This window comes from Natator depressus, chromosome 1 (genome assembly GCF_965152275.1).
Source record: "Natator depressus isolate rNatDep1 chromosome 1, rNatDep2.hap1, whole genome shotgun sequence".
In the NCBI taxonomy this organism is placed as follows: domain Eukaryota; kingdom Metazoa; phylum Chordata; order Testudines; family Cheloniidae; genus Natator; species Natator depressus.
The window spans coordinates 208,394,231-208,406,291 of NC_134234.1; the positions used below are offsets into that span (position 1 = coordinate 208,394,231).

General features: G+C 50.9%; 1 protein-coding gene across 2 annotated transcripts in view; it reads left to right on the forward strand.

Moving 5' to 3' along the window:
- Nucleotides 1–12,061, forward strand: part of CLSTN3 (calsyntenin 3) — a 24,948-nt gene continuing 12,887 nt past the window's right edge. The window contains exons 1-5 of one of the 2 annotated variants that reach the window (XM_074934389.1): nucleotides 3–305; nucleotides 2,926–3,048; nucleotides 4,106–4,301; nucleotides 6,224–6,432; nucleotides 7,083–7,232. In XM_074934389.1, coding sequence (XP_074790490.1) covers nucleotides 233–305; nucleotides 2,926–3,048; nucleotides 4,106–4,301; nucleotides 6,224–6,432; nucleotides 7,083–7,232 — 751 coding nt within the window. In that variant the 5' untranslated portion in view covers nucleotides 3–232. Of the gene's footprint in view, nucleotides 306–2,925; nucleotides 3,049–4,105; nucleotides 4,302–6,223; nucleotides 6,433–7,082; nucleotides 7,233–12,061 lie in introns of both variants that reach the window. The other variant, XM_074934398.1, reaches the window with a different exon arrangement.

Sequence of the window (12,061 nt, forward strand, 5' to 3'; positions counted from 1 at the left end):
CTGACATCATGCTGCAGTAGAGGGGGTGGGCTGGGGCAGGGAGTGGAGCAGTGCGAGCTCGCTCCATCCATCCCTCCCTCCCCGCTCCGAGGGGCTGCGAGACCAGCCGGCCACCTGCTTAGAGCTCTGCGGCTCGGCGCCCTGCCCTCCGCCCCACAGAAGCCTGAGAGGAGTGAGAGCACAGAGGGGCGGCTGCACATCACCACGGAGCAGGAGGGAGCCGGCTTCCAGGATGGGCTACCCGCCGCCCGTCGCCTCCCTCTTCTTCCTATGTGCCTTGCTGGCCAGCAGTTTCTGCAACAAAGGTGAGCGGAGGCCCCCCAGGGCCAGGTGTCCCGGGGGGATGAGGGGTCCCTCCGGATTGTGGGCTGGAGCGCAGCGCTCGGGAGCCATCTGCTTTCCAGTCATGTCAAGAGATGACACGCAGCTGCGATCAGCTCATCAGATCCAGCTCCTGGCATGGCGGTGTCTCCAGCTCCCAGCTTGGTGCTGAGCGCTCTGCAGGATCCCTGGTTCTCTCTGTTCATTGCTCCGGTTCCTGTTCACATTGTCACTCTAGTTCTGTTACCCACTTTTCTTCTCTGTCTCCCTCGCTCTTTCCAGCTCTTTCTCACGTTCTCAGATCGCCTAGTTCTTTCTTCCTCCGAGTTTAGTTCTTCAATTCTTTCTCTCCCCACATATCCTTCCTTTATTTCAGCTCTCTGGCTGTAAGTACCTTGCTTTTTGTTTCTGTCTGTTGAAATACAACATGTAAAATAATTGAGCTATCCAGCACCACACAACATGCCTCTATCTCCATCCTTTGATCCTAGAATTGTCCTTCCAGCATCTGTCTATTTGATTGATTTAAATGGAAATATGTAACCTATGTGAGTTGCATATAAGAGCAAGAGTATTTTATGTGCTAAATATGGGGATACCAACCTAGAGCTCATACATTCTGAGCATGGATGTTGTCCAAAAACACATACAGAGAGAGAGGTTACAAGATCTATGGCTGTAGGCACAGATGGGGAGAGAGAGAGAATAATTTAATACGGCAGAGTAGCATACAAGGGGGCAGAAGGGATGCCTAGGAACCGGGAGTTCTGGGCCCCTTCGCTCCCCATCGGAAGATGCAAAGCTGGTTCTGGTTACTGGGTGCAGAGCTATGTGTGTATCAGTTTTGGAGGGGGTAACCCCCTTATTATTTATTTATTTATTTATTATTATTTGTACTGCGGTAGCACCTAGGGGCACAATCATGGATCAGAGCCCCCTTGAGCTAAGTGTCCTCCATTTCCCCTTGCATCTGCCTTTAACAAGTGTCTTTACCTCTCATGGGATCTTTCTTGGGGGTGGCAAGGGCCTTCCTCTGCCCCCAAATCTTCCCATGATCCCTGGAGACTCCCCTCCCAAGAAATCACCCCGGTGCCTTCCAATTGAGGGACGGATACAGTCAAGATTTATCCCTCTGCCATCAGCTTGTTGCCCCAGCAACGGGGCATACCTGGTATTTACAGCCATCTATTCCCACCTCTATTACATAGTTTATAAATCAGAACCTGGCTCAGAGTGGAACAGGATCAGGGCTTTTCTGTGGGAGGGTATGGTGAGATATGGAATTGCACACAGGAGGGGGTCCCGTTGCATACCGATGAGAATAAAGGGACAATGGATGTTTCTCTGGGTTTCAACACAATGCAGTATTAATCAATATGGTGAGATATAAATCCCAACCCACGGCCTTTCCTGCTACGCAGGCTGGATGTCCCCTTCTGATGCACCTTAGTCCTGACCTGGAGCCCTGCTTGCTGCCTGAGTCCTGGACTTGCTACACACAGCTCTGCCAATGCATCTCAATTCTGATCTGTGGAAATGAGTGGCTGACTCTTATAGGGGTCATGCTGAATCAGGACTGATCCCAATGCCCCAACATGGTGCAAGGCAAAGCTCTGCTGCAGGAAAGGACCCCTATATTAGAAATGGTGCCCTTGAGGTGAAAGGCTCTGTATCCTTTTCCCCAACCCCTCTGAGTCCATGCTGTGTGGTCAAGCATTGCCTAGGTGTGACTGTATCCTTATCTCCCTGGACAGGGGGTGGGGAAGGATTAGCTGGGAGATGGGGGTTGAAACTAGGCCATTGCATTATAATCCCTGAGACCCATTCAGCAGGGATTGGATGGTGGGGAGGCGGTGTTCATTTGTAATGATTTTCCTTCTCCCTCTCACTCCCTTCCTCCTCTTTTCTCTCTTTCCCTGCCCCGGAGCTTGTGTGATAAAGATTAATTTGCTATTTCTGGGCCTGTGACATTTTTCAGAGCCTCCTGTTGGCTGCTGTCTCGAAGCTGAGTCTGGCCAGGCTCCAGCCAACGAGATTAGCACTTCGGGCAACAAGGAGGGGCCAAGGGAATATGGGACATACCATGGAGCCAGGGATGAAGGAGAACGGGACTCATGGAGTGGGACATATGCATGGAGAGAGCAGCACAAAATATCTATTCTGGAGCCCTTCAAACCCTGGCCCCACAAAGAGGTGGGGCAGAAGTGGTCAGGTTGCTCCTCGGGAATATTCCCTATGGAGACCCTAAGGGCGGCTCTGTCCTCTAATAATGACTTATTAAGCTGGGGGCAGGGTGGGATTTAGTTCTTTGAATCTCTCCTCAGAACTTGACTCCTCCAGCCTCTGGAGAATTGCTGTGGCTCTTGTCTGAGCTCCCTCCTAGGAATGAGGGCCCCAGAACAGAGCACAGTATTCCCAGTGGAAGCTCTCCAGAGCCACATAGAGTGGAACTATCCCTCCCTACCCCTTATCAGCCTACTTTGGGCCCCCTTTATTTCAGGGTTGAGCATGGTGCCCCCAGCCTGCATCTAGGGAGCCATTAGCTCTATGATTGTGGCTAACTTGTTCATATCCTCCTCTTCCTGTACCCCCAAACCCCCTCAGCAAACAAGCACAAACCCTGGATTGAGGCTGAATACCAGGGCATCGTCATGGAGAATGATAACACAGTCCTGCTCAACCCACCGCTATTTGCTCTGGACAAGGATGCACCATTGCTCTATGCAGGTATCTGGGTAACAGGCTTGGGGTAGAGGAGATGGGGCGGACAGAATCAGAAAGAGAGAGAGGATTGGATTGTCGCTCAGCACAGGGACTTTACAGCACCTCTGGCAAGGGCCCCAGTGCAGGTTAGAACAGTGTATGGGCTGCCCTAACATGCATCAGTTGCCTGTGGCCCTGGGAGCCTTTCACAAAGCCAGGAACACCCTGGGCAAGACTCCTGCTTCCCCTAGGAATGCCCTGTACTGGGGGCTTCTGCAGAAGGTGATCTACCCTGGTAACGGGTGCCAGCAATGGCATAAAGAAGCCATGAGGCAAGCATGAATCCACATGCAGGGAGATAAAAGTGAGAGCATGAGAAGGGAATGGGTGAGGGAGAAAGGAAAGGGGTGTTCTCAAGATGAAATGGTGGGGGGGGGGCATAAGAATGGCCATAATGGGTCAGCCCAAAGGTCCATCTAGCCCAGTATCCTGTCTTCCGACAATGGACAATGCCAGATGCCCCAGAGGGAATGAATAGAACGGGTAATCATCAATTGATCCATCCCCTGTCGCCATTCCCAGCTTCTGGCAAACAGAGGTTAGGGACACCATCCCAGCCCATCTTGGCTAATAGCCATTGATTGACCTATCCTCCATGAACTTATCTAGTTCTTTTCTGAACCCTGTTATAGTCTTGGTCTTCACAACATCCTCCGTCAAAGAGTTCCACGGACTGACTCTGCGTTTTATGAAAAAATACTTCCTTTTGTTTGTTTTAAACCTGCTGCCTGTTAATTTCATGTGGTTCTTGTGATATGAGAAGGAGTAAATAACACTTCCTTATTTACTTTCTCCATACCAGTCAAGATTTTATAGACTTCTATCATATCCCTCCTTAGTCGTCTCTTTTCCAAGCTGACAAGTTTGGAAGAGGGACAAGTTGCAGAGAGATGGTGAGGTGTGGTGTAGATGGGCAAGGACTGGGTGGCAGGGGAAGGTAACTCCTTGCTGTCCTCATTGGCCTGTTCCTCTTCCCCTTTCTGTCTCTCTCCCTCTCCTCCCCTGCTCTGGGGGGCACCAGGTGAGATATGTGGCTTCCGGATCCATGGGGCAGGGGTGCCCTTTGAAGCTGTGATCCTGGACAAGGCCACGGGTGAGGGGCTGATCCGGGCCAAGGAGCCGATGGACTGTGAAGCACACAAGGAACACACCTTCACCATCCAGGCATACGACTGTGGAGAGGGACCTGATGGGACCAACACCAAGAAATCCCACAAGTGAGGCAGGAGTGGGGGGCTGTGGTGGCTGGAGCCTACCTCTTAACCTGCCAAAGCCCAAATGGGGCATTCAGTGTATCACAGAGACCCAATGTGAGGGGGGGGGCAGGGACACAAATGATTCATGCAGGAAACTAAAACTGCTGTGGGATTCTTTCCTCCAGTGTGAAGAACTCTTTCTAGAACCTCCAGTTCACCAGTCTGCATTTTTTATGCCAATCATTGCCAATAATAAAAGTGAGGGGACACCAAGTGTGTGTAGACTGTCAGTAACTATGGGGCTAAAATGAGTGACACCTTTGAAATGAGAGATGTCTGAGAGCTGTGTCCTAGGGGTCAGTGCTTTGTGCTGCTGTATAGGCCGGACCCTCAGGTTACATTACTAAGAACATAAGAATGGCCATACAGGAACAGACCAATGGGCCATCTAGGCCCAGGACCTGTCTTCCGACAGTGGCAGGTGCTAGATGCTCAGAGGGAATGAACAGAACAGGGCAAATTTATCAAGTGATCCATCCATTGTCGTCCAGTCCCAGATTCTGGTAGTCAGAGTTTTAGGGATACCCAGAGTATGGGGTTGCATGCGTGACCATCTTGGCTAACAGCCACTGATGGACCTATCCTCTATGAACTTATATAATTCTTTTTTAAACTCCATTACAGTTTTAGCCTTAACAACATCCCCTGGCAATGAGTTCCACAGGTTGACTGCACATTGCGTGAAAAAGCATTTCCTTATGCTTGTTTTAAACCTGCTGCCTATTAATTTAATTGGGTGACCCCTGATTCTTGCATTATGTGAAGGAGCAAATAATACTTCCTTAATCACTTTCTCAACACCATTCATGATTTTATAGATCTTTATCATATCCCCCTTTAGTCATCTCTTTTCCAAGCTGAATAGTCCCAATCATTTTAATCTCTCCTCATATGGAAGCTGTTCCATACCCCTAATAATTTTTGTTGCCCTTCTCTGCAATTTTTCCAATTCTAATATATCTTTTTGAGATGGGGTGACCAGAACTGCACACACTACTCAAGATGTGGGCATACCATGGATTTATATAGAGGCATTATGATATTTTCTGTCTTATTATCTATCCTTTTCCTAATGGTTCCTAACATTTTGTTAGCTTTTTTGACTGCTGCTGCACATTGAGCTCATGTTTCCAGAGAACTATCCTTAGTGAGTCCAAGATCTCTTTCTTGAGTGTTAATTTAGACCTCATCATTTTGCCACCTCACTCTTTACCCCTTTTCCAGATTATTTGTGAATATGTTGAACAGCACTGGTCCCAGTACAAATCCTTGGGGGATACTGCTACTTACCTATCTCCACTGTGAAAACTGACCCTTTGTTCCTACCCTTTGTTTCCTGTCTTTTAACCAGTTATTGATCCATGAGAGAACCTTCCCTCTTATCCCATGACAACTTACTTTGCTTAAGAGCCTTTGGTGAGGGACCTAGTTAAAGGCTTTCTGAAAGTCCAAGTGCATTGTATCCACTGGATCACCCTTGTCCACATGTTTGTTGACCTCCTCAAATAATTCTAATAGATTGGTGAGGCATGATTTCCCTTTACAAAAGCTGTGTTGACTCTTCCCCAACAAATCATGTTCATCTATGTGTCTGACAATTCTGTTCTTTGCTATAGTTTCAGCCAATTTCCATCCCAGTCTCTCTCTCATGAGAGAGGCTGGCCCAGAGCTCCCTAGAGGTCAGTGCTGCTGTGTGGAGACCCAAATCTCATTCCCTGTCCTGGACTTTAATTCTTTGAGTGCTGGGATGCGGCTGGCACTCCCTAGGGATCAGTGCCTTGGTCTGTCTTGCGGAAGACTAAGTTTCATTCCCTGATCTGGTCTCTTGCTTCCTCTATCACTGCCTCATCAACCAGCTGCTTATTCATCTCTGTCTCCATCAGGGCCACCGTGCACGTGCGGGTGAATGACGTGAATGAGTTTGCTCCGGTCTTTGTGGAGAAGTTATACCGTGTGACGGTGACCGAGGGGAAACTCTATGACCACATCCTGCGGGTGGAGGCCATTGACGGAGACTGCTCCCCCCAGTACAGCCAGATTTGCTATTATGAGATCCTCACCCCGAACATCCCCTTCCTGATTGACAATGATGGTGAGAACCTGCCTCTGTATCCCTCTGAGACCACAGTTCACCCCATGTGCCCCAAGCCACCTCTGCCTGGTCCATTCCTCCATGTATGTGTGCTGTGTGATCCTTTTAGCTTTCCTTACATTCCTCCAGCCATCTACCTTGGAGTAGAGACAGCAGCCCTTTTGTGTTCAGAAGTGTTTCAGCATGTTACTGAGCACAACAAAATGACATTGCATGATGACATAACTTTTTGGTTCTGCTGTGTTTGTTATTGTGATGGCTCAACAATAAACCTTATTTTAGAATGAGACTCTCCTTATGCGTTGTGAGTGGGGAAATGGAGCAATGTTCTGCTAATGTGCATTTCTGTTTCTTTCTCACTCTGTCTTCCTCTCCCTTCTTTTTCTCTTTCCCTGTCTCTTGACTCTTGTCTTTCTCTCTCTGTCTCAGTCTCTCTGCTCCCCCTCATAGAATCATAGAATATCAGGGTTGGAAGGGACCTCAGGAAGTCATCTAATCCAACCCCCTGCTCAAAGCAAGACCAATCCCCAATTTTTGCCACACATCCCTAAATGGCCCCCTCAAGGGTTGAACTCACAACCCTGGGTCAGTGCTCAAACCACTGAGCTATCCCTCCCCCCAATACCTGTCTCTCTCTCTCTCTCTACTAGGGAACATTGAGAACACAGAGAAGCTGCAATACAGTGGAGAGCACCTATACAAGTTCACAGTCACAGCCTACGATTGTGGCAAGAAGCGAGCATCTGATGATGCCGAAGTGGAGATCCAAGTGAAGCCCACCTGCAAACCCAGCTGGCAGGGTATGAAGCCTCCTCTCCCACTCAGCTCTCACCTTGACTTCCTTCTCACCCCAGCCCCTCCCATCATGGCCCAGCTACCCCACCCATACCAACATAAGCCTACCCTGTCACCCTATCCCCTTCCTTCTCATACCCTAACTCTTCCTCTATACCTTCCCCTTTCACCCTTCCTTCGTCTCCCCAAACCCATGCAGTGTAAAGACTCTCCCCCGACCCTAATCTGTCATGATAGTGTAAAGATCCTAACCTCTTACCTTTCACCTTACCCACCAACATCTTCAGACAAACACAAAGCTGATTGCAAATGTGTACAAATTTTCATGTATTTGCTTAACTACAGGCAAACTTATCAGACCCATGTGCTGTCATCCTATTACAAAGCTATGGGGTAACAAACATCAGTGTGGGGAGATCCCTGCTTGCATCTGTGGAAAGTCTTGAGTGTTTGCCAGGTGCCATATTATAGGTGGGGCTGGTCTATTATTAAGGTTGCCCAATGCTACCCATTATATGACCCTGTTTTCAGTTTCTTATAACTTTGCGAAACTTTAACTGTTAGGGCTGAAATTTCCCATGCCTGTTGCCTGCCTCCGCTTGAATTTTTTTTTTTTTAATTTCAGCCATTTCCAAATATGTTTTAAAAAATTCTAGTGACCTTTACTTTGGACAGTTCTAGAGCCCCTGTGCTTTGGAGCAAGGATTGAAATTTGCCAGGGAGTGGCCATTGTGTCAGGGATGTGCCCAGTGATGAGCTGCCAAAATTTTAACAACCGGTTCCCTCCTCACCCCACAAGGGGGTCGTGGCCCACCCCGCCCCCCAGGGACTCCTGCCCCATCCAACACCCCGCATTCCTTGATGCCCCCCCCAGATCCCTGCCCCATCCACCTCCATCCCCTGTCCCCTGACTGCCCCCAGAACTGGGCAGGAGGGTCTCATGGGCCACCATAGTGAGTGCCCACCCCGCCCCTAAGAGCCAGAGGGACCTGCCGGGGGGCGAGGTGGGGAGTCCTGGTGGTGCTTATCTGGGGCAGCTCCCAGGAAGCATCTGGCAGGTCCCTCTGGCTCCTAGGGGTAGGGGAGCGTAGCTGGGGGGGGAGCAGGGGGAGCGGCTGCTCCCCCCACTGATCACATCAAAAGTGGCGCCTTAGGTGCTGACTCTGTGGGTGCTCTGGGGCTGGAGCACCCACGGGGAAAATTGGGTGGGTGCAGAGCACCCACCGGCAGCTGCCCGGCCCCAGCTCACCTCACCTCCGCTCCTTCTCCTCCCCTGAATGCACCACCCCACTCTGCTTCTCCGCCCCCTCCCCCGGCTTCCCGCGAATCAGCTGTTCGTGTGGGAAGCGTGGGAGGGCTGAGAAGCAGGCGGTAGCTTCGCACTCAGGCCCAGGAGGCAGAGGTGAGCTGGGGTGGGGAGCGGTTCCCCTGTGCGCCCCCTCCCGGGTTACCTTCTGTGGCGCAGGCGGCCCTCCTCATGCCCCCCCACCCCAGCTCACCTCCGCTCCGCCTCCGCCTCCCTGGGCCTGAGTGCGAAGCCGCCGCCTGCTTCTCAGCCCCCCGGCTTCCCACGAATCAGCTGATTCGCGGGAAGCCGGGGGGGGAGGGGGGGGGCGGAGAAGCAGAGCGGGGCGGTGTGTTCAGGGGAGGAGGCAGAGGTGGAGCAGAGGTGAGCTGGGGCCGGGTGTGGGGTGGGGCGGGGAGCTGCCGCTGGGTGCTCTGCACCCATCAAATTTTCCCTGTGGGTGCTCCAGCCCCGGAGCACCCACAGAGTCGGTGCCTAAGGTGCCACTTTTGGCCAGTTGTTAAATTTAGAAGCCCTTTTAGAACTGGTTGTCCCTCGGGGGTCAACCGGTTCTAAAAGGGCTTCTAAATTTAACCGGTGCAAACTGGCTCCAGCTCACCACTGGATGTGCCTTTTGCTGTCCCTGTGAAAACCCAGCCAGATCTGGCCAAGTTATAAGGCTTTGAAAAATCACAGTTTGCTCATGCTCAGCACAGACTTACTGGAGTTTAACAGCTAAAATCTCCAAAGACCCCATCCGCACTGAGCATGCTCCACCCCCTCCCAGCTCCTAGTGCTGACTAGGATTGCCAACTTTCTATTGGCACAAAACCAAACACCCTTGCCCCGCCCCTTCCCCAAGGCCCTGCCCCCGTTCACTACATTCCCCCATCCCTCTGTGACTTGCTCAGTCACTTTCACTAGGTTGAGGCAGGGGGTTGGGGTGTGGGAGAGGGTGAGGGTGAGGGCTCTAAATGGGGGTGCAGGCTCTGGGGTGGGGCCGGGCATGAGGGGTTCAGGGTGAGGGAGGGGGAGTTTGTGGGGGGGCTCAGGGCTGGGGCAGATGGTAGGGGCTCAGAGTTGGGGCACGGGCTTACCTCAGGTGGCTCGCAGTCAGCAGCGCAGTGGGGCTAAGGCAGGCTGCCTGCCTGGGCTCCGCAGCACCACGGACTGGATTTTTAACGGCGCGGATCCCTTTTTGACCAGGTGTTCCAGTCGAAAACCGGACATCTGGTCACTTTAGTCCTGACCAGAGTGCATGTGCCATCTCCACAGAATGACTGAGCATGTTCCATCCGGTCCAGGGCTACAGGGGCACACCAGACTTTCCCTGTAATTGCTACTCCAGGGGAGGTGGGGCTGGACACTGGAACTGAGAACAGGAAGCCTGTGTCACCTGTGGTCTCAGTCACTCCCACCCTGTGCTGGCACTAGGCAGCATGGAGGAGGAAGCCATCTGATTCAAATGCAGAAGGTACAAAAGCTGGACCTGGGGTGCTGCTGGGGGAGTAGACTGGGATAAGATGCTGGGTGGGTTAGGGCAGAGATTAGGACTGGAGGCCATCAGGGGGCAGAGATTGAGAGCTGGGAGCCAGAGGTAAGCAGAGACTGGGACTGGCTGGGCAATGAGACTAGGTCTGGGAGCCATGGGAGGGAAATTTGGAGGTGGTGGGGAGGGAAAACTGAGATTGGATGAGGAGCTGAGGGAAGACTTGGATTGGCAGGGCAAGGAGACTGGGAGCATGGGTAGGCTGGGACTGGGATGGGGAGTCTGAAGGGGTGAGGCTAGAATTTACTGGACAAGAAGCTTGGGACTGGAATCAGAAGCCTGACAATTGGAGACTGGGACTGATTAGGAGAGGAAAATGGGACTGGGACAAGGAGCCAGTAGAGACAGGACTGGGATTGGGACAAGTTGGAAGGGATGGGGCAGAAGGGGTCAAGTCTGAGGGGGAACAGACAGAAGAGTCAGTGCCCACTAGAGTACACTCTCATCCAGAGCCTTGAATGGAACCCAGGATCTCAGAGTCTCACCATTCCTCAGCTGTCAGCAAATACCTGGTAAACCCACTGGCAGTGTGTCCCATGCCGCTCTAGTTCTGGTCCACACAGAGGATAACAACCTACTATTGCTCTCAGTTACTCCGTTAGCTCAAGTGGCAGGGGTCTTTGTGTTGGATCTAAAGTTTCCAACCCTGCTGAGGAACCATAAGGGTGTCAAATTCCATCATGTGTAATCATATTCTGTTTATTCAGTTTTATTTTTTAAAAAACTAGGAAATTACATTTAAAAAAAACCTTATGTTAAAAGAACATTGTCTGCAAAGTCTCACTCAGAAGTTAGGAAATGGCAGTATTAAGGTTGCATTAGAATAGTCTTTAATTGTGTGATCACTTACTCTTTTTTTCTTTTTCTTTTTTTTTTCTATAGAACCCCTGCCTTATTCAGAACACAGAATTGGTCATCATCTGAGATAAATCAGGGCTGTGTAGGGAAGAGGGCTGTTGTCTGTAGGACCTTTGCCTCATTTGTTGCAGAAATTGGAAGGCATGTACTGAAGGAAGCAGGGAGTTGCAGGAAGAGAAAAGAGGGTCTCATGGTTAAGGCTGCCCTGGAGAATTGGATTCTATGCCTGCCTCTGCCACAGAATGCCTCTGTGATACTGGGCAAATCACTTCATAGAAGATTAGGGTTGGAAGAGACCTCAGGAGGTCATCTAGTCCAGCCGCCTGCTCAAAGCAACTAAATCATCCCAGCAAGGGCTTTATCAAGCCGGGCCTTAAAAACATCTAACGATGGAGATTCCACCACCTCCCTAGGTAACCCATCCCAGTGCTTCCCCATCCTGCTAGTGAAATAGTTTTTCCTAATATCCAACCTAGACCTCCCCCACTGCAACTTGAGACCGTTGCTTCTTGTTCTGTCATCTGCCACAACTGAAAACAGCCTAGCTCCATCTTCTTTGGGAACCCCCCTTCAGGTAGTTGAAGGCTGCTATCAAATCCCCCCTCACTCTTCTCTTCTGCAGACTAAATAAGACCAGTTCCCTCAGCCTCTCCTCATAAGTCATGTGCCCCAGCCCCCTAATCATTTTTGTTGCCCTCCGTTGGACTCTCTCCAATTTGTCTACATCCTTTCTGTAGTGGGAGGCCCAAAACTGGATGCAGTACTCCAGATGTGGCCTCACCAGTGTCGAATAGAGGGGAATAATCACTTCCCTCAATCTGCTGGCAATGCGCCTACTAGTGCAGCCCAATATGCCTTTAGGCTTCTTGGCTAACGGCATATCCAGCTTCTTGTCCACTATAATCCCCAGGTCCTTTTCTGCAGAACTGCCACTTAGCCAGTCAGTCCCCAGCCTGTAGCAGTACGTGGGATTCTTCCAACTTAAGTGTAGGACTCTGCACTTGTCCTTGTTGAACCTCATCAGATTTCTTTTGGCCCAATCCTCCAATCTGGCTAGGTCTCTCTGGACCCTATCCCTACCCTCCAGCGTAGTATCATCTGCGAACTTGCTGAGGGTGCAATCCATCTCATCATCCAGATCA